Below are 22,554 nucleotides of genomic sequence, written 5' to 3' on the forward strand. Positions count from 1 at the left end.
CCCCCTGTCCTGCCCCCTGTCCTGCCCCCTGTCCTGCCCCCTGTCCTGCCCCGATCTCCTCGGCTTCTACATTATTATCTGTCAGAGGGGGGGGGGGGGTAACTCTAAGAATGTGGTGACCCCTTGCCCCCTGTGGTGGCCCCGGGATGCCATAGGGAACCTGTCAGCAGGTGTTACCCCTCTAAACTCCCGGCCCAGGGATGAAATGTCCTTTATAGAATTCCCTCATTTATGTGAAATTTCACCTGTTTACCGAAAATAAAATCCACTCCAAAGTCAGACAAATACGACTCTTCTCCGCGCACCGTGTAGTGTCTGCGGGGGATGTCCCGATCTTCTGTGCTATAGCAACGCGATACAAGTATTTGTTTGGTATCATAATAGAGATAAGAATCTCCTCTCTCAGATCACATTGGGCTTATGCTTCCGTGAGCTACAGAACTGGACGTACTGGCTGCGAAATAATGGGAAGGGCGCACAATCTGCAGCTAAAGATTCCGTTCCTGCTTAGTATGTCCAGTTCTGTAGATCACAGAATCAAACCTTGTGTGGTCTGAAAGATGAGATGTTTATCTTTAATATGACACCAGCAGCTTGTTTCTAGGTGCTACAGAACAGAAGATCGGGGCTAAACTTGACTCTTTTCATGTGAAAATGAGGTCAGAAGAGTCGTATTTGCCTGACTTTGGAGGAGACAATTTATAGGAAAACATGTAAATACCTGACCTGATGGGAGTAGTAGTTTAGTCGGTTCCCATTAGGTGCAGTGCTGAGCGCACATGTCTTAGTGGTGTACCCGGAGATGAAGCTCTGCGCTCTCTTCTGCCGTGCGGTGTATAGTGGCTTTGGTGGCTATTGCAGCCCAGGTCTTCCTGGAGCCCCCATCAGGACCGCTGCGGTTTATCCCGTGCATGTAATGATGGCGCACATTGTCCTGTCAGAGAAGGATTATTATGTATTCAGCATGTTCCGGACCAGACAAGGACACAGAGACGAGCTGCGATGCTCTGCAGAGTTCACTCTCCTGGTTCCACTATTGACGTGTGAAAGTCACAATTTCTGCCATTTTGGGGATTTACAATCTTTTTTATTCCTTTATTTATCCTTGGTCCCAATACAGAAAAAAAAATTGAAATTTCAGGGGCAAATAAAATTTGTCTGGAGCTACAATTCTAAAATATACAGTTTCTACTTACATACAAATTCAACTTAAGAACAAACTGCTTGTATATGGCAATTTTGCAGCGTCTGTGAGTACAGATTCTACCTAAAGACAGGCCTTGGAGTTTAATACAAGTTCCCAGCTGTCATGGCAACCGATTGTCATGGCCCAATGACATTATGGGGCAGCGCCCACGTGCGGCAGACATTTAAATAGTAAGCACCCACGATCAGTGGCAGCATTGATCGTGGTTGTTAGCGACCGGTGTTTGCTGCTTTCTGCAGCCCATGATCTGAGCCCTCTTTATACTCCCCCTGCTTCAGGAACGTCCGAAAGCGGGAAGGGGTTAAACAGTGAATTTGTAATTATCGTTACCTATGTAACACCAACATTGTATTTTAACCTGCCCATCCATGTTGTCAGTGACTCACACACTACGTTCACCATACACTGTACATGAGGGAACCTGTCGTCAGTATTTCACGGTTTGACTACCTGACACGTTTCCAATCGGCTTTTATAACATTACACAAATGGACAATGTTACCTGGATCCCTGGCAGAAAACTGCCCAGAGTCTTCATCATTATCTCCTCGCTGCTCTCACTACTTCCTGCTTCCTCCTACTCCCCATCCCTCATGCAAATCTGAACTGACTGCGAGCTGCAAGCAAATCTCTTGTCATCTTAGGTCTGCATGAGACGAGGAGCAGGAAGAGCAGGGAGGAGATAATGATGATGACTCCTTGACTCAGTGCAGTTTGCTGGGAGTCGAGTAATCTGTTATCAGCTTGTAAAACTGGGAGGAACCAGTAATGTCAATTATAAAAGCAGATTTGGAATTGGTAATTTATTATTATTAAAGGAAATCTTCCATGAATATCCATCCTGATAAATCCGGGACATTACTCATAGATCCAGGCACCGGGGACATTACTCATAGATCCGGGCACCGGGGACATCACTCATAGATCCAGGCACCAGGACTGTGGGATCTTCTTATAGTTGTTCTTCTTCAATTCTAATTATGTGAATTAGCCAAAAGGGCTCTTGGGAGTCTCTGTCTCCACCTCTCCCCCTGCTCCCTCTCAATCTGACTCCTGTAATCTCACACAGTGGGAGGGGGGAAGTGCTCCTACACAGTATATCAGCCTGTGAAGCTGCCGCACGGAGGGGTTTTGGTAACGCCCCCAGGCCCTTCTGGCTTATTGGTAAAAGTTGTTTGTGGTAGGAAGGAGACCCCGGGTAAGAAATATAAGGAGAGCGGTGCCCGGAGCTATAGGTAAGTGTCCCTGGTTTATCATGACGGATTTTGATGGTAAATTTTCTATGGCTGTGGGAACCTGTCATTGGGTGAAAATGTGAAATCCTGTTGACAGGTTCACTTTAAAGAAACAATTAATCAAATTAATGGTGTGGATTGGAGGTTCATGACCCAGGGATTTACACAATGATCTGACTTTTGTGCTGCGTTTTCTAGCAGTTTTCCCTACAGAAACCTCAGTCTCCAATTCTACATTGTCTGACACTTGGTGGTTGGAGACTGGTGTACACTGCACACAGAAAGTAAAGGAGCAGCATGGAGGACATTATAGAGCAGTACTGACTTGTACCTCTGTAAATAAGCACATACAGTGACATAGAAAACCTACTACTAGCAGCAGCAGCAGCCTCTGTGCCATGTCTGTGAAGCATTTTCCTACGATAAGGTCTGTAGCAAAGATTCTCACACTTAACCCTCGCCAGTTGAAGGGATTTTCCATGAATCCTCCTCATGTGACTGGGCTGTACAATCCGCAGCAGCAGCGGGTGCAGGATGTTACCGGATCTGTCCGGTGTATGACCAGGTTCTGCAGACTCCACTTTCACCTTCTGGTCCCAGTTTTTCAGGTTTTAGTTCTGATTTCTTTCTGGTTTCCGTCTTTCCTCAGAGAAAGCGACAAATGAATATAACACGTCGGAGGATTGGGGCCTCATCATGGACATCTGCGACAAAATCGTGAACACTCCCAACGGGTGAGAGATCCGTCACCACGGGAACAGAATAATCCTCATTGTATGGTCCCAGCTCTTATCAGATAATTGTATTACTATTCTACACATTTCCAGAATATTTGGATGGATGTATTATCATTGGTTGTTTCCATATCCTCCCCCCCCCCCATGACCATGGTCAGGGCCGGCTCCAGGTATAAGTAGCCCCTGGGCGCCAGTGCCTCAGTGGGCCCCTTTGCTATGCCTCCCTACGGCCTCTTTAGCCCCATCCTGTTACCCCACCATATGTTTTTCCTGTTTCCATGGTGTTTGGCTGCTTTTAAAGCCTTTTTCTTCATTGATGGAAGTGTAAGCTGCTGTGTTTACATGTTCACACCTGCTTACACTACTAGCAATGGAAGAAAATGCTTTCTAAGCAGCCAAACACTGGGAGAGAGGGAAGCGGCTATGGCAGAGTCTGCAGAGGAGGGATGGGGACAGGTCACACCGGATGGAGTAGGTCACACGGGTTGTGTATATGTGTACAGAGAGGGAAGTGGCTATGGCAGAGTCTGCAGAGGAGGGATGGGGACAGGTCACACCGGATGGAGTAGGTCACACGGGTTGTGTATATGTGTACAGAGAGGGAAGCGGCTATGGCAGAGTCTGCAGAGGAGGGATGGGGACAGATCACACCGGATGGAGTAGGTCACACGGGTTGTGTATATGTGTACAGAGAGGGAAGCGGCTATGGCAGAGTCTGCAGAGGAGGGATGGGGACAGGTCACACCGGATGGAGTAGGTCACACGGGTTGTGTATATGTGTACAGAGAGGGAAGTGGCTATGGCAGAGTCTGCAGAGGAGGGATGGGGACAGATCACACCGGATGGAGTAGAACACACGGGTTGTGTATATGTGTACAGAGAGGGAAGCGGCAATGGCAGAGTCTGCAGAGGAGGGATGGGGACAGATCACACCGGATGGAGTAGGTCACACGGGTTGTGTATATGTGTACAGAGAGGGAAGCGGCTATGGCAGAGTCTGCAGAGGAGGGATGGGGACAGGTCACACCGGATGGAGTAGGTCACACGGGTTGTGTATATGTGTACAGAGAGGGAAGTGGCTATGGCAGAGTCTGCAGAGGAGGGATGGGGACAGATCACACCGGATGGAGTAGAACACACGGGTTGTGTATATGTGTACAGAGAGGGAAGCGGCAATGGCAGAGTCTGCAGAGGAGGGATGGGGACAGATCACACCGGATGGAGTAGGTCACACGGGTTGTGTATATGTGTACAGAGAGGGAAGCGGCTATGGCAGAGTCTGCAGAGGAGGGATGGGGACAGATCACACCGGATGGAGTAGGTCACACGGGTTGTGTATATGTGTACAGAGAGGGAAGTGGCTATGGCAGAGTCTGCAGAGGAGGGATGGGGACAGATCACACCGGATGGAGTAGGTCACACGGGTTGTGTATATGTGTACAGAGAGGGAAGTGGCTATGGCAGAGTCTGCAGAGGAGGGATGGGGACAGATCACACCGGATGGAGTAGGTCACACGGGTTGTGTATATGTGTACAGAGAGGGAAGCGGCTATGGCAGAGTCTGCAGAGGAGGGATGGGGACCAATCACACCGGATGGAGTAGGTCACACGGGTTGTGTATATGTGTACAGAGAGGGAAGTGGCTATGGCAGAGTCTGCAGAGGAGGGATGGGGACAGGTCACACCAGATGGAGTAGGTCACACGGGTTGTGTATATGTGTACAGAGAGGGAAGCGGCTATGGCAGAGTCTGCAGAGGAGGGATGGGGACAGATCACACCGGATGGAGTAGATCACACGGGTTGTGTATATGTGTACAGAGAGGGAAGCGGCTATGGCAGAGTCTGCAGAGGAGGGATGGGGACAGATCACACCGGATGGAGTAGATCACACGGGTTGTGTATATGTGTACAGAGAGGGAAGTGGCTATGGCAGAGTCTGCAGAGGAGGGATGGGGACAGATCACACCGGATGGAGTAGGTCACACGGGTTATGTATATGTGTACAGAGAGGGAAGTGGCTATGGCAGAGTCTGCAGAGGAGGGATGGGGACAGATCACACCGGATGGAGTAGGTCACACGGGTTGTGTATATGTGTACAGAGAGGGAAGTGGCTATGGCAGAGTCTGCAGAGGAGGGATGGGGACAGATCACACCGGATGGAGTAGGTCACACGGGTTGTGTATATGTGTACAGAGAGGGAAGCGGCTATGGCAGAGTCTGCAGAGGAGGGATGGGGACAGATCACACCGGATGGAGTAGGTCACACGGGTTGTGTATATGTGTACAGAGAGGGAAGTGGCTATGGCAGAGTCTGCAGAGGAGGGATGGGGACAGATCACACCGGATGGAGTAGAACACACGGGTTGTGTATATGTGTACAGAGAGGGAAGCGGCTATGGCAGAGTCTGCAGAGGAGGGATGGGGACAGATCACACCGGATGGAGTAGGTCACACGGGTTGTGTATATGTGTACAGAGAGGGAAGTGGCTATGGCAGAGTCTGCAGAGGAGGGATGGGGACAGGTCACACCAGATGGAGTAGGTCACACGGGTTGTGTATATGTGTACAGAGAGGGAAGCGGCTATGGCAGAGTCTGCAGAGGAGGGATGGGGACAGATCACACCGGATGGAGTAGGTCACACGGGTTGTGTATATGTGTACAGAGAGGGAAGCGGCTAAGGCAGAGTCTGCAGAGGAGGGATGGGGACAGATCACACCGGATGGGGTAGGTCACACGGGTTGTGTATATGTGTACAGAGAGGGAAGCGGCTATGGCAGAGTCTGCAGAGGAGGGATGGGGACAGATCACACCGGATGTAGTAGGTCACACGGGTTGTGTATATGTGTACAGAGAGGGAAGTGGCTATGGCAGAGTCTGCAGAGGAGGGATGGGGACAGATCACACCGGATGGAGTAGGTCACACGGGTTGTGTATATGTGTACAGAGAGGGAAGTGGCTATGGCAGAGTCTGCAGAGGAGGGATGGGGACAGGTCACACCGGATGTAGTAGGTCACACGGGTTGTGTATATGTGTACAGAGAGGGAAGTGGCTATGGCAGAGTCTGCAGAGGAGGGATGGGGACAGATCACACCGGATGGAGTAGGTCACACGGGTTGTGTATATGTGTACAGAGAGGGAAGCGGCTATGGCAGAGTCTGCAGAGGAGGGATGGGGACAGGTCACACGGGTTGTGTATATGTGTACAGAGAGGGAAGCGGCTATGGCAGAGTCTGCAGAGGAGGGATGGGGACAGGTCACACCGGATGGAGTAGGTCACACGGGTTGTGTATATATGTACAGAGAGGGAAGCGGCTATGGCAGAGTCTGCAGAGGAGGGATGGGGACAGATCACACCGGATGGAGTAGGTCACATGGGTTGTGTATATGTGTACAGAGAGGGAAGCGGCTATGGCAGAGTCTGCAGAGGAGGGATGGGGACAGGTCACACCGGATGGAGTAGGTCACACGGGTTGTGTATATGTGTACAGAGAGGGAAGCGGCTATGGCAGAGTCTGCAGAGGAGGGATGGGGACAGATCACACCGGATGGAGTAGGTCACACGGGTTGTGTATATGTGTACAGAGAGGGAAGCGGCTATGGCAGAGTCTGCAGAGGAGGGATGGGGACAGATCACACCGGATGGGGTAGGTCACACGGGTTGTGTATATGTGTACAGAGAGGGAAGTGGCTATGGCAGAGTCTGCAGAGGAGGGATGGGGACAGATCACACCGGGTGGAGTTGGGTGTGTATATAGAAGACACGGGGTGTACGCTTTAGTCGGCCATCAGTGACCTGGACTGTTGTATTTTGTCTTCTAGAGCGAAGGACGGCCTGAAGGCGATCATGAAAAGGGTTAATCACAAGGTTCCCCACGTGGCGCTGCACGCCCTGACTGTAAGTAGCTTCCACCATCCGCCATACACGGCAGTTACTTACCGTTCTGCGCTATGAGATGTGTCTCACGTGTCGCCTCTTTCTCCTGCGCCTCCTCAGTTATTAGGGGCCTGCGTCTCCAACTGCGGGAAGGCGTTTCATCTAGAAATATGTTCCAGAGATTTCGCCAGCGAGGTGCGCGGAGTGATCAGTAAGGTGCGTCCACACGTGGCCTCCACTTCTTACAATGAAGTTATTGATTTATACTGAACTCTGGACACTGGCGATAAAGACCATGAGTCCACATTATGTACACGATAGCTCGGGCTGTATAATGTCCTGGATATAAATTATAACAAAGCATCAAAAGGTTAGAATCCATCCTGATAACCGGGGACATTACCCACAGATCCAGGCACCGGGGACATTACCCACAGATCCCGGCACCGGGGACATTACTCACAGATCCCGGCACCGGGGACATTACTCATAGATCCCGGCACCGGGGACATTACCCACAGATCCCGGCACCGGGGACATTACTCACAGATCCCGGCACCGGGGACATTACCCACAGATCCAGGCACCGGGGACATTACCCACAGATCCCGGCACCGGGGACATTACCCACAGATCCCGGCACCGGGGACATTACTCACAGATCCCGGCACCGGGGACATTACCCACAGATCCCGGCACCGGGGACATTACCCACAGATCCCGGCACCGGGGACATTACTCACAGATCCCGGCACCGGGGACATTACTCATAGATCCCGGCACCGGGGACATTACCCACAGATCCCGGCACCGGGGACATTACTCACAGATCCCGGCACCGGGGACATTACTCATAGATCCCGGCACCGGGGACATTACTCATAGATCCGGCACCGGGGACATTACCCACAGATCCCGGCACCGGGGACATTACCCACAGATCCCGGCACCGGGGACATTACCCACAGATCCCGGCACCGGGGACATTACCCACAGATCCCGGCACCGGGGACATTACCCACAGATCCCGGCACCGGGGACATTACTCACAGATCCCGGCACCGGGGACATTACTCACAGATCCCGGCACCGGGGACATTACTCGCAGATCCCGGCACCGGGGACATTACCCACAGATCCCGGCACCGGGGACATTACCCATAGATCCCGGCACCGGGGACATTACCCATAGATCCGGCACCGGGGACATTACCCATAGATCCAGGCACCGGGGACATTACCCGCAGATCCCGGCACCGGGGACATTATATCCACGGCATATTTCTAGTCACAGTACAGACGGTCCCCGACTTATAGCATATAGCAACAGTCTCACCATCCCAGTGCCCCCGCATATAGCAACAGTCTCACCATCCCAGTGCCCCCGCATATAGCAACAGTCTCACCATCCCAGTGCCCCCGCATATAGCAACAGTCTCACCATCCCAGTGCCCCCGCATATAGCAGCAGTCTCACCATCCCAGTGCCCCCGCATATAGCAGCAGTCTCACCATCCCAGTGCCCCCGCATATAGCAGCAGTCTCACCATCCCAGTGCCCCCGCATATAGCAACAGTCTCACCATCCCAGTGCCCCGCATATAGCAACAGTCTCACCATCCCAGTGCCCCCGCATATAGCAGCAGTCTCACCATCCCAGTGCCCCCGCATATAGCAACAGTCTCACCATCCCAGTGCCCCCGCATATAGCAACAGTCTCACCATCCCAGTGCCCCCGCATATAGCAACAGTCTCACCATCCCAGTGCCCCGCATATAGCAGCAGTCTCACCATCCCAGTGCCCCCGCATATAGCAGCAGTCTCACCATCCCAGTGCCCCCGCATATAGCAACAGTCTCACCATCCCAGTGCCCCCGCATATAGCAACAGTCTCACCATCCCAGTGCCCCCGCATATAGCAGCAGTCTCACCATCCCAGTGCCCCCGCATATAGCAGCAGTCTCACCATCCCAGTGCCCCCGCATATAGCAACAGTCTCACCATCCCAGTGCCCCCGCATATAGCAGCAGTCTCACCATCCCAGTGCCCCCGCATATAGCAACAGTCTCACCATCCCAGTGCCCCCGCATATAGCAACAGTCTCACCATCCCAATGCCCTGCATATTTCATAGTCTATGTCTCTACAATGGAATAAAATGGATTGCTAATTGTAGGCGCACCCAAAAGTATCGGAGAAGCTTAAAGCCATGATGACGGAATGGTCTGAAGAATTTCAGAAGGATCCGCAGTTCAGCTTAATATCGGCCACCATAAAATCTCTGAAGGAGGAAGGAGTATCTTTCCCCGCAGCCGCCCCTCAGGTACAGGTGACGTTGTGATCTTATCTTGTGTCCGGGCGATGAGCTGCTGGAACTTTACTGCTGATAACACAAAATCTTCTCGTAATTCCTCAGGGCGCTTCAAACACGCCCAAGAATGGGACCGGGAACCCCAAAAGCAAAGAGGATGAAGATCTGGCTAAAGGTAGGTCCTATGTCGGGCATTACTGGCTGATGGAGCTGTGTACAGGAATAAGTTATGCCGTATTGTCACCTATGGCGTGGGACTGGTGGACACATAATACACGGACCCCTGGGATTACCAGTAATTTGGTCTGCAAGTGTTTTGCAGATTGTATTTTACAAAAACTGACTTTGTCATGTCATAACACAATCATCATGTGCGCCCCCCGCCCTCCATTTCTCACTACACTTGAGTAAATATTTTCAGCGTCTGGAACGAATCGACTGCATTTCAGTGATTTCCTATGGAAAAACTTGCTTTGATATACGAGTGATGTGGATTACAAGCATGTTCCCGCAGCAGATTTCGCTTGTAATCCAGGATTCCACGGCATATTTCTATTCACAGTACAGACGGTCCCCGACTTAAGAACACCCGACTTACAGTCAACCCCTAGTTACAAAGGGACCTCTGGATGTTGGTAATTTCCTGTACTTTAGTCCCAGGCTACAATGATCAGCCGTAACCGTTATCACAGGCGTCTGCAATGAAGATTTATTGTTACTCCTCGTTCTAATGACATTCCAAAAGTTTTAAAATCAAATTGTCACAGACACCCAAAAAATTCTCTGGGGTTACAATTATAAAATATACAGATCCAACTTGCATACAAATTCAACTTAAGAACAAACCTACAGAAGGTCTCCTGTACGTAGCCCGGGGACTGCCTGTATATCCTGCCTGATCTTCTAAGAGCCTAAACCTTGTCTATGGTAACTGCATAAGGATGATGGATTACTAGCACTTTACTAACCGCGGGGTACAAATACAGACAAAATAACACAAAAGCTCCCAATCTATGAGGAGAGCTGTCAGGGGGTCCCAATACCTGATAGAAGTAGGTCCCATATTCTGTGGGTGCCAGATGTTGGTGTGGGCATTGTAGATTGGGGGCTGTGGCTGATATCTGGGTGCATCTTATATTTGGGTTATTGGGGGGGGGGGTCATGAAGTCAGTATAAATGTAAGATCTTTCTGCATCCATATCACAGCAATCGAGTTATCTCTTCAAGAACAAAAGACGCAACCATCAGAGATCAAAACCTTGTACCCGACCGTGGACGCGCAGCACGACAGTCAGAAGACGGCCAGGAAAGTGCGAGCCCTCTATGACTTTGAAGCCGTGGAGGACAATGAGCTGACGTTCAAGAGCGGAGAAATCATCCTGGTGCTGGATGACAGGTGCGAGGCCATTACCATGTGCTCCATACTAGTGTCTCCTGACCATGTGCTCCAGACTAGTGTCTCCTGACCATGTGCTCCAGACTAGTGTCTCCTGACCATGTGCTCCGTACTAGTGTCTCCTGACCATGTGCTCCATACTGGTGTCTCCTGACCATGCGCTCCGTACTGGTGTCTCCTGACCATGTGCTCCGTACTAGTGTCTCCTGACCATGTGCTCCATACTGGTGTCTCCTGACCATGTGCTCCATACTAGTGTCTCCTGACCATGTGCTCCAGACTAGTGTCTCCTGACCATGTGCTCCGTACTGGTGTCTCCTGACCATGTGCTCCATACTAGTGTCTCCTGACCATGTGCTCCGTACTGGTGTCTCCTGACCATGTGCTCCATACTAGTGTCTCCTGACCATGTGCTCCATACTGGTGTCTCCTGACCATGTGCTCCATACTAGTGTCTCCTGACCATGTGCTCCAGACTAGTGTCTCCTGACCATGTGCTCCATACTGGTGTCTCCTGACCATGCGCTCCGTACTGGTGTCTCCTGACCATGTGCTCCGTACTAGTGTCTCCTGACCATGTGCTCCATACTGGTGTCTCCTGACCATGTGCTCCATACTAGTGTCTCCTGACCATGTGCTCCATACTAGTGTCTCCTGACCATGTGCTCCGTACTGGTGTCTCCTGACCATGTGCTCCATACTAGTGTCTCCTGACCATGTGCTCCGTACTGGTGTCTCCTGACCATGTGCTCCAGACTAGTGTCTCCTGACCGTGTGCTCCGTACTGGTGTCTCCTGACCATGTGCTCCAGACTAGTGTCTCCTGACCATGTGCTCCATACTAGTGTCTCCTGACCATGCGCTCCGTACTAGTGTCTCCTGACCATGCGCTCCGTACTAGTGTCTCCTGACCATGTGCTCCGTACTAGTGTCTCCTGACCATGTGCTCCGTACTAGTGTCTCCTGACCATGTGCTCCGTACTAGTGTCTCCTGACCATGTGCTCCGTACTAGTGTCTCCTGACCGTGTGCTCCGTACTAGTGTCTCCTGACCATGTGCTCCATACTGGTGTCTCCTGACCATGTGCTCCATACTAGTGTCTCCTGACCATGTGCTCCAGACTAGTGTCTCCTGACCGTGTGCTCCGGACTAGTGTCTCCTGACCGTGTGCTCCGGACTAGTGTCTCCTGACCGTGTGCTCCGTACTGGTGTCTCCTGACCGTGTGCTCCGTACTAGTGTCTCCTGACCGTGTGCTCCGTACTAGTGTCTCCTGACCGTGTGCTCCATACTGGTGTCTCCTGACCGTGTGCTCCATACTGGTGTCTCCTGACCGTGTGCTCCGTGCTAGCGCCTCCTGATGGAATGGATTGTAATCGCCCATAAATAATGTTTTATAAAATGTCAGTTTGCTGATGTAGGATTCGCCTTTCATTCTTTATGTAAGAGGTTTTATCTTCCATTCATTTGTAGTGACACAAACTGGTGGAAGGGAGAAAATCACAGAGGCATCGGATTGTTCCCGTCTAATTTTGTCTCTTCAGCCTTAAATGTGGAGCCTGATGCAGGTAACGGGGGTCTACATGATGGTTGGGCCGCTCTGCCTCCTCGGCTCAGGCTTATGTATGTTATGGCTTGGGCTCAGCATTGGGTTGATGTCAGAATGGTGAAGGGGTCGTCCATATCATACTTGCCCCGGGAGTGTGCAGGCATTACTCAACAATGTCTGTAAGACCCCTCCATCTGCCAGAAGCTAGCAGGACACAGGAGGTCCCAAGCCTTGCTGCCCAGGGGTTGTGTAACCTACGGCTCCCTGTGGCTACCAACCAACATTACCTGGGGAAGTATGATTTGGGTGACCCTGGGGTCGTATACTTGGGTGGCCAACCCCTTTTAAGGAAATAAACCAGGGACATTACTCCTAGATCCAGGCACCCTGACTGTGGTATCTTCCTATATTTGTTATCCATCGCCTCCTTCCTTCTAAAAACAACTGTTAAAATTATGCTATTGGACCATATGGGCTCTGGGGCAGTTATCAGCGTCCCTCCGTGCTGTAGCTTCACATGCTGTTACACTGTCTACCCCTCCCTCTGCTCCCTCCCACTTTGTGCTGGTGTGAGACAATAGCAGGCAGATGGAAGCGTGAGATGTGATCGTGCACAGTGTAACAGCTTGTGAAGCTACAGCACAGCATTAGCATAGTTATAAAAGTAGATTTTGTTAAGGAACGAGGCCATGGATAACAAACATAAGAAGATTACGTCAGTTACTGTACCTGGATATAAGACTTAAGGGTGAATTCACACGGACATATACCCTACGCTGCTCACCCCTCCTCTCTCCGTAGAAAATAGAGCCGCACGGCGCTCCTACATCCGGAGATGGAGCATGCTCTATCTTTTCATCTGCCACGGCTCGGTACGGTCAGCACTCGTTGCCCTGATGGTTGTGTGAATGGGGCCTGAGTGTCCCTGGTTTATCATGCGGGATTATGCGGACGGGTCCCTCATGAGACGTTGGGGGCTCATCTTGTGGATTTGTTCTAGGAAGCCTTATGGGACATAATTAGCTTTATAAATGTCCCCAGTAGCTGCAGTCTGTGACAATGCAAATAGGAGCGTGAGCAGCGCCCGACAGATGGCTGCTGTGTTCTCCGTTCTCTCCGCTTCCTGAGCACAAAATGTTAATTGATGTTTGCTTAATGAGCTGCTATTCTAAGGAGAACATCCTACAACCCTGCAAAGTGCCGCATCTTATAACGGGGGCTTCACGCCTGTGCAGAGGTCTGCCGCAGCCCCTAATACAGTGCGGGAGGTCTGCCGCACCCCTCCCCCCCTGACAGGGTGCGGGAGGTCTGCCGCACCCCCCCCTGACAGGGTGCAGGAGGTCTGCCGCACCCCCTAATACAGTGCGGGAGGTCTGCCGCACCCCCCCTGACAGGGTGCAGGAGGTCTGCCGCAGCCCCTAATACAGTTCGGGAGGTCTGCCGCACCCCTCCCCCCCTGACAGGGTGCAGGAGGTCTGCCGCACCCCCTAATACAGTGCGGGAGGTCTGCCGCAACCCTCTGACAGGGTGCAGGAGGTCTGCCGCACCCCCTAATACAGTGCGGGAGGTCTGCCGCACCCCCTAATACAGTGCGGGAGGTCTGCCGCAGCCCCTAATACAGTGTGGGAGGTCTGCCGCACCCCCTAATACAGTGTGGGAGGTCTGCCGCACCCCCTAATACAGTGTGGGAGGTCTGCCGCACCCCCTAATACAGTGTGGGAGGTCTGCCGCACCCCCTAATACAGTGTGGGAGGTCTGCCGCACCCCCTAATACAGTGTGGGAGGTCTGCCGCACCCCCTAATACAGTGTGGGAGGTCTGCCGCACCCCCTAATACAGTGTGGGAGGTCTGCCGCACCCCCTAATACAGTGTGGGAGGTCTGCCGCACCCCCTAATACAGTGTGGGAGGTCTGCCGCAACCCCCTGACAGGGTGCAGGAGGTCTGCCGCACCCCCTAATACAGTGCGGGAGGTCTGCCGCAGCCCCTAATACAGTGCGGGAGGTCTGCTGCAGCCCCTAATACAGTGTGGGAGGTCTGCCGCACCCCCTAATACAGTGTGGGAGGTCTGCCGCACCCCCTAATACAGTGTGGGAGGTCTGCCGCACCCCCTAATACAGTGTGGGAGGTCTGCCGCACCCCCTAATACAGTGTGGGAGGTCTGCCGCACCCCCTAATACAGTGTGGGAGGTCTGCCGCACCCCCTAATACAGTGTGGGAGGTCTGCCGCAGCCCCTAATACAGTGTGGGAGGTCTGCCGCACCCCCTAATACAGTGCGGGAGGTCTGCCGCACCCCCTAATACAGTGTGGGAGGTCTGCCGCACCCCCTAATACAGTGCGGGAGGTCTGCCGCAACCCCCTGACAGGGTGCAGGAGGTCTGCCGCACCCCCTAATACAGTGCGGGAGGTCTGCCACACCCCCCCTGACAGGGTGCAGGAGGTCTGCCGCAGCCCCTAATACAGTGTGGGAGGTCTGCCGCAGCCCCTAATACAGTGTGGGAGGTCTGCCGCAGCCCCTAATACAGTGTGGGAGGTCTGCCGCACCCCCTAATACAGTGTGGGAGGTCTGCCGCACCCCCTAATACAGTGTGGGAGGTCTGCCGCACCCCCTAATACAGTGTGGGAGGTCTGCCGCACCCCCTAATACAGTGTGGGAGGTCTGCCGCACCCCCTAATACAGTGTGGGAGGTCTGCCGCACCCCCTAATACAGTGTGGGAGGTCTGCCGCACCCCCTAATACAGTGCGGGAGGTCTGCCGCAACCCCCTGACAGGGTGCAGGAGGTCTGCCGCACCCCCTAATACAGTGCGGGAGGTCTGCCACACCCCCCCTGACAGGGTGCAGGAGGTCTGCCGCACCCCCCCTCCTGACAGGGTGCAGGAGGTCTGCCGCACCCCCTAATACAGTGCGGGAGGTCTGCCACACCCCCCCTGACAGGGTGCAGGAGGTCTGCCGCACCCCCCCCCCCCTGACAGGGTGCAGGAGGTCTGCCGCACCCCCCCCCTGACAGGGTGCAGGAGGTCTGCCGCACCCCCCCCCTGACAGGGTGCAGGAGGTCTGCCGCACCCCCCCCCTGACAGGGTGCAGGAGGTCTGCCGCACCCCCCCCTGACAGGGTGCAAGAGGTCTGCCGCACCCCCCCCTGACAGGGTGCAAGAGGTCTGCCGCATCCCCCCTGACAGGGTGCAAGAGGTCTGCCGCATCCCCCCTGACAGGGTGCAAGAGGTCTGCCGCATCCCCCCTGACAGGGTGCAAGAGGTCTGCCGCATCCCCCCTGACAGGGTGCAAGAGGTCTGCCGCATCCCCCCTGACAGGGTGCAGGAGGTCTGCCGCATCCCCCCTGACAGGGTGCAGGAGGTCTGCCGCACCCCCCCCCCCTGACAGGGTGCAGGAGGTCTGCCGCACCCCCCCCCTGACAGGGTGCAGGAGGTCTGCCGCACCCCCCCCCTGACAGGGTGCAGGAGGTCTGCCGCACCCCCCCCCTGACAGGGTGCAGGAGGTCTGCCGCACCCCCCCCCTGACAGGGTGCAAGAGGTCTGCCGCATCCCCCCTGACAGGGTGCGGGAGGTCTGCCACAGGAGGCTTATTTGTCCAAACTTCATTTTAGATTGCAAGCTCCTATGCCTCACGGCTTGTATATGATACATGATGGCGTTTATCATCTTCATTCATTTTTCCATTTCTCTTGTAGTTGCTGACATTTCCTCCTCCTCTGAAGAGGCCCCTGAAGCTGCCACAAAATCTGAGCCTGAGCCCGTCTGCATCGATGAAGTAGGTTCACTATTAGTGTGTTGTGTAGTCTGTAAGAAGCGATAGAGCGATCTATAGCTGATCTATAGCTGATCTATCTAATCTATAGCTGATCTATCTAATCTATAGCTGATCTATAGCTGATCTATCTAATCTATAGCTGATCTATAGAGTCATACATTGTCCTTGGCAGTGGCGCAGCAGCCGAGCGCATCATTACATGCACAGCATTACACAAGTCCCAAGTCCATAGAAATAAACGTGGCCGCAATTCAGCCACTAGCCTGGTGCCCACGGACAACACCAGAACACGAGGCGTGGGTACAGGAAAGTCTATTCTGAAATAACAGATCCTCTTTTACAGGAAAAAATGGACCAGACTCTACATTTACTTCAGAGCATCGATCCAACAGACCCCAAGCCAGATTCCATCCATCTCCTTGATTTAGAAGGTATTGTCCTCTATGCAGATATAGTGGTTCGGTTATTTCCACAGATCAAAACCTCTAGGGATGTAGAGCAACTTTGTCTATTATCTTGATTACCTATGTGCAGCAGTTTCTTTGCTATCCTCCTCAGTTTAGCCTGCCCCTGCAGTAGCTGTGTCCTCCTCGGTTTAGCCTGCCCCTGCTGTAGCTGTGTCCTCCTCGGTTTAGCCTGCCCCTGCTGTAGCTGTGTCCTCTTTGGTTTAGCTGGCCCCTGCAGTAGCTGTGTCCTCCTTGGTTTAGCCTGCCCCTGCTGTAGCTGTGTCCTCCTCGGTTTAGCCTGCCCCTGCTGTAGCTGTGTCCTCCTCGGTTTAGCCTGCCCCTGCTGTAGCTGTGTCCTCCTCGGTTTAGCCTGCCCCTGCTGTAGCTGTGTCCTCCTCGGTTTAGCCTGCCCCTGCTGTAGCTGTGTCCTCCTTGGTTTAGCCGGCCCCTGCTGTAGCTGTGTCCTCCTCGGTTTAGCCTGCCCCTGCTGTAGCTGTGTCCTCCTTGGTTTAGCCTGCCCCTGCTGTAGCTGTGTCCTCCTTGGTTTAGCCTGCCCCTGCTGTAGCTGTGTCCTCCTTGGTTTAGCCTGCCCCTGCTGTAGCTGTGTCCTCCTTGGTTTAGCCTGCCCCTGCTGTAGCTGTGTCCTCCTCGGTTTAGCTGCCCCTGCTGTAGCTGTGTCCTCCTCGGTTTAGCCTGCCCCTGCTGTAGCTGTGTCCTCCTCGGTTTAGCCTGCCCCTGCTGTAGCTGTGTCCTCCTCGGTTTAGCCGCCCCCTGCGGTAGCTGTGTCCTCCTCGGTTTAGCCGCCCCCTGCGGTAGCTGTGTCCTCCTCGGTTTAGCCGCCCCCTGCGGTAGCTGTGTCCTCCTCGGTTTAGCCGCCCCCTGCGGTAGCTGTGTCCTCCTCGGTTTAGCCGCCCCCTGCGGTAGCTGTGTCCTCCTCGGTTTAGCCGCCCCCTGCGGTAGCTGTGTCCTCCTCGGTTTAGCCGCCCCCTGCGGTAGCTGTGTCCTCCTCGGTTTAGCCGCCCCCTGCGGTAGCTGTGTCCTCCTCGGTTTAGCCGCCCCCTGCGGTAGCTGTGTCCTCCTCGGTTTAGCCGCCCCCTGCGGTAGCTGTGTCCTCTTAGGTTTAGCCGGCCCCTGCTGTAGCTGTGTCCTCTTAGGTTTAGCCGGCCCCTGCTGTAGCTGTGTCCTCCTCGGTTTAGCCGGCCCCTGCGGTAGCTGTGTCCTCTTAGGTTTAGCCGGCCCCTGCGGTAGCTGTGTCCTCTTAGGTTTAGCCGGCCCCTGCGGTAGCTGTGTCCTCTTAGGTTTAGCCGGCCCCTGCGGTAGCTGTGGCCTCCTCGGTTTAGCCGGCCCCTGCGGTAGCTGTGTCTCCTGGCTGTGCTGCTTATACCCGTGAAACTGTCCTGTAAGCAACTATACATACTCCCAGAGGGGGGGCTGCTCCATGATCCCCCATAGGAGGGGAGGTCATTTGACATTAGCCGGCAGGAGAGCTTGGGGATGTGCTGCTCTGTGGATACAGAAGTCTCCTACACAGAATAATGAGGTAGAAGGGCTTCCCTGTTCCCCAACATTACTTCCATCCCAGTCTATGATTCTACATCATGTAGCAGCTACAGGCACCATTCACTTGTCTGCCTCCACTTATAATGTGCGACCCCCCCCCCCCCCCCCCCCCCCCCATTACCTATTAATTCTGTGGATAGGAAATCCCCCATCACAACCCATCCTGATAACCGGGGACATTACTCCTAGATCCCGGCACCGGGACTGTGGGATCTTTCCTGTATGTGTTATCCGTGGAGTCAGAAGGTCTCTGGGATGTATTACCAGAGCCCCTCTGTGCTGGCGAGGACGCGCCACGTATTTACATGCTTTATCTTTTGCTTTCTAGACATCTGTCAGCAGATGGGCCCGATGATTGACGAGAAGTTAGAGGAGATTGACAGGTGAGTCGTCAAATGGCATCAATTCGCACACATAAAGATTTAAAGGGGTTGTCGTGAGAATTATGTACGACCTGTATACAGCCAGTTCCTGGGCGTGGGGTCCCTGTCGCCTCACTGGGGCTGATCTGCAGTACTACACGCTACCTGTGAAAGGGTGGGGGCGCACTAAGCTATGAGATCCTCTGGAGGCCGCTGACAGTCCGGTATCAGCGGAGAAGCTCTATTGTTCCGGTCGTTATTGTCTTCTCTCTGCAGGAAACATTCTGAGCTTTCTGAGCTGAATGTGAAGGTCCTGGAAGCTCTGGAGCTCTACAACAAACTGGTGAATGAAGCTCCGATGTATTCTATGTACAGCAAGCCCCCGGCACAGACACATTACACCCCCACATCCCTCGGGGTCTCCATGCAGGTTTGGGCAACTTTCTCACTTTTATCCAGAAGCTGAATGTGTCAATGGTTCGGTGCACGGTCTGTCTCACGTTGTAGAGGGTCTTCTCATAGATTTTCACTGATCACCTACCTTTAGGGTAAGTGGTCAGTGTCATGATGGTGTCCGACACCTGGAACCACCACCCGAAGACCTGGAGCCTTTTTCCAGTCTACCTAACACAGCGCCATATAAAGTATAGTGGCTGGTTTTGGTATTACGCCGGATCGCTGTGCGGCTGAGAATCTGCCAATCTCTTATTGATACCTTGTCCTAAGTTCAGGGATCAATAAATGAAATCTGGAAAAGTCTGTCCTGATAAACCCGAGACATTACTCATAGACCCAGGCACCGGGACTGTGGGATCTTCTTATTTCTGTTATCCGTGGCCTCCTGCCATGTAACATCAACTTTTAACATTATGCTAATGAGTCTGAAGGGGTCTTGATGATTACCAGAGCCCCTCCTTGCTGTAGCATCACATGATGTTACACTGTCTTCCCTTCTGCTCCATATGGACACAATGTAACCACCTCCGGGCGTAGCCTTCACCTTCATTGTCAGCGCTGGAAACAGAATTGTTTTCTGCAGCATTTGCAGGAGGGACGTCACTCACATTATTTTTAGCTCTAGAAGTCCAGTCCTCGCACATTCCCAGGTCTCTGGATTGGCTTCTCCGATGTATTTGGAGGATTGGAGGAGTTTTTGCATGCGGAGCTGTTCCCGCTGTCAGGCACCCGCAGGGGGGAGGGGCTGATTCTGATTCTTTCACTGCTGGAGAACATTAGAATAATTCATTCAACTGTTATTTTTATTAAAAAAACAAAAACCTGGTGCCGGATCCTAAACTGTGTCTTTTATAACTTGTGAGGCTTCCCCCAATGAGAGCACAGGGGTTAATCATTGTGCACAGCTCCTGCCTCTGAGCTATAATTCACCAGCATATTTGGGGTAAGTTCTCATGACCCTTCTTTATCCTGCTACACCCCAGTCCAGGTACATGGGGCAGTATCTGCCCTCACCACTCCCTTTCCCAAGGTAAGTCTCGGAAGATTTGACCCGTGTAGGTCATGAGCCAGATGAATAATAAAGGAGAATTCTCACGGCGGCTCCAGCGCCGACCCGAAAGAGCCCGACCCTTTCATACACCTGACGGGTGACGGCTGCTTTCATCTTGTTCTGCAGTTTTAAAGCAACAGGTGACGGTGACTCTGGCGCCGCGCTGGTTAACAAGAGACACCTGGTCCTACCCCATCAAATAGCAATGCAGCACTGATATCAAAGGGGATAAACCAGGTCTGATTGCTGGAGGGGGATGTTACCAGAGCCCCTCCATGCTCAGTCTTCACAGGCTGCTACACGGTCTCCCCCTCCATCTGCCTGCTGTAATCTCATACAGTGGGAGGGGGAAGTGCTCCTGCACAGAAGCATGGAGGTTGCTCTGGAAACACTTAGCATAATTATAAACGTTGATTTTAGGAGAAAGTAGGTCATGGAAAACACATATAAGAAGATCCCACAGTCCTGGTGCCTCCTGGATCTATGAGTAATGTCCCTGGTTATCAGGATGGGTCTTGGTACGACCCAATAAATGGTAATGTACCACCCCCGGTATACCTCAGACTTACCTTAGGGTTAGTTTGTTGCCATGAAGACACAAGGCTCGGCATAGGAGCTGTATGCACAAAACGGTAGTAGAATTATAATATCCAGGCCCCCCTGACCCTGTGGGTAGGTATAAGTCTCTGTACTGATGGATGTAAGACTATATGGAATACGTGATGATGATGATGTCATGTGACTGTCTCCCGTTCTCTTCCTAGGGCTATCCCGGTCAGCCTCAGGCCAGCAGCTATATGGTGCAGGGGCTGCCCCAGGTGCATCCTCCATCCTACAGCATGACCCCTGATCAGATCGGCCCCCTGCGATCTCTACCCCCCCACATCAACTCCACAGTCACCACCCAGTCCGCTCATACGCCATATCTCAGGTAAGTCACCGGTCGTGTATCCCTGAATGTATCACCTTACAGGGGTTGTCCAGGCCCCTCCTGACTCCCAATCTGGGACATTCCCTGAGCTGCAGCATATCGGGGCCTCCATATGTCCCTCCCAGGGGTGCAGTGGGAGAGAAGGCCTGGACAACCCCTTTTATTCATCTGCGCCCCTGTAAGAATGTTTTTTCTTCTATTTTCAGCACCGGACACGACGCAGGTTCCAACCCCCCATATTCAAATTACGGCCAGCCAATGGGAATGTCCGCAGACATGTCAGCCTATCAGAACACTACGACTTCTTTGCCTCCAGGACCTGGCTACACAATGGCCGCCCCTTTACACGCTATCCCCCAACAGGCCCCAAATTACTACCAGCAGCCCCTGCTCTGAGACTGTGACCCTTTAAAGACCTCTGTGCATCTGATTGTTGTGTGCATCAGTCTCTTAAAGGCAAACGTTCTGACGTTTTACTACATTCCGCAGTTTAGTTACTCACAAAAAAGTAACTTTGCAAATGCATCGCTTCTTATTTATTCCACCGATTAAAAAACGACACAGGTCACATGACTGCAGGAAGGGGGATCGGTGCAGAATAAGCAAAACCAGGCATTTGCAAAGTTACTCATCTCATTATACCCGAGAGAGGCAGAGCGCACTCTAAGTGGGTAGTCCGGTTATCCGCTCAGTGGGGGTCCCAAAGGTTGCCCCCACCGTGTCTAGCACCAATCCTGTGCATATGTGATAATTGATAATGACCCCCTTTAAGTCCCAGCCCCCCAGTGGATCAGGATATCACTTTGTAGAATCAGCCACAATCCAGCCTGAGACTCCAGCATTCCGTGTGCATTGCGCTTTCTCCTGCAGGCGCTGGGGCGTATCCGATAATCTGCAGCGCTTCCCGTGACTATGGGCCCGATACAATGCTGACTGTCGGTTCCAGCTGCAGAAGGTTTACGTAGTAATTACCTGAGCAGAATTTTAACAACTGGTTCAGTTAAGACGACTTATAAATAGCTGAGCTTTTATGTATCGCGCTATAAAAGCTACAAGGCGGGAGAGGTGGATCCGGTTCTTATTCCCCTGGTAACGCGTAGTCTGTGCCGGGTTATTCTCTCTCATAGTATGGAATATATATGTAACGGGAGCCAGGTAGGTGTCATAGAGGCCTTGGACTACCTTATTATTACTATGACCCTACATATGGGTCCTGCTAGTTATTCATCTGAACATAAAGTGACATGAATTCTTGCTCCTTACCCTCTTTACCTATGAAATAATCCCCTGCACTTTTGAAATCGTTCCCTTTTTAATGGAATCCGTAATTTGTTTGGACCATAATAAAGTCCCACCTGCTGTGACTCATGGCTGCCCCCTCCTAGCTGCTGTGACTCGTGGCTGCCCCCTCCTAGCTGCTGTGACTCGTGGCTGCCCCCTCCTAGCTGCTATGATTCATGGCTACCCCCTCCTAGCTGCTGTGACTCATGGCTGCCCCCTCCTGGCTGCTGTGACTCATGGCTGCCCCCTCCTAGCTGCTGTGACTCATGGCTGCCCCCTCCTAGCTGCTGTGACTCATGGCTGCCCCCTCCTGGCTGCTGTGACTCATGGCTGCCCCCTCCTAGCTGCTGTGACTCATGGCTGCCCCCTCCTAGCTGCTGTGACTCATGGCT

General features: G+C 52.9%; 1 protein-coding gene across 3 annotated transcripts in view; it reads left to right on the forward strand.

Annotated features, from left to right (window-relative positions):
• Window positions 1–22,246, forward strand: part of STAM2 (signal transducing adaptor molecule 2) — a 29,800-nt gene extending 7,554 nt beyond the window's left edge. For 2 of the 3 annotated variants that reach the window (XM_072122514.1, XM_072122512.1), the window contains exons 2-14: window positions 3,092–3,176; window positions 7,003–7,078; window positions 7,178–7,273; window positions 9,231–9,377; window positions 9,471–9,540; window positions 10,572–10,761; window positions 12,232–12,326; window positions 15,996–16,075; window positions 16,419–16,506; window positions 18,410–18,464; window positions 18,720–18,873; window positions 20,715–20,881; window positions 21,088–22,246. In XM_072122514.1, coding sequence (XP_071978615.1) covers window positions 3,139–3,176; window positions 7,003–7,078; window positions 7,178–7,273; window positions 9,231–9,377; window positions 9,471–9,540; window positions 10,572–10,761; window positions 12,232–12,326; window positions 15,996–16,075; window positions 16,419–16,506; window positions 18,410–18,464; window positions 18,720–18,873; window positions 20,715–20,881; window positions 21,088–21,277 — 1,446 coding nt within the window. In that variant the 5' untranslated portion in view covers window positions 3,092–3,138 and the 3' untranslated portion in view covers window positions 21,278–22,246. The remainder of the gene's footprint in view (window positions 1–3,091; window positions 3,177–7,002; window positions 7,079–7,177; window positions 7,274–9,230; window positions 9,378–9,470; window positions 9,541–10,571; window positions 10,762–12,231; window positions 12,327–15,995; window positions 16,076–16,418; window positions 16,507–18,409; window positions 18,465–18,719; window positions 18,874–20,714; window positions 20,882–21,087) is intronic. The other variant, XM_072122513.1, reaches the window with a different exon arrangement.
• Window positions 22,247–22,554: the final 308 nt, after the last annotated feature.

The sequence above is a fragment of the Engystomops pustulosus genome, chromosome 8, assembly GCF_040894005.1.
Source record: "Engystomops pustulosus chromosome 8, aEngPut4.maternal, whole genome shotgun sequence".
NCBI classification, from domain to species: domain Eukaryota; kingdom Metazoa; phylum Chordata; class Amphibia; order Anura; family Leptodactylidae; genus Engystomops; species Engystomops pustulosus.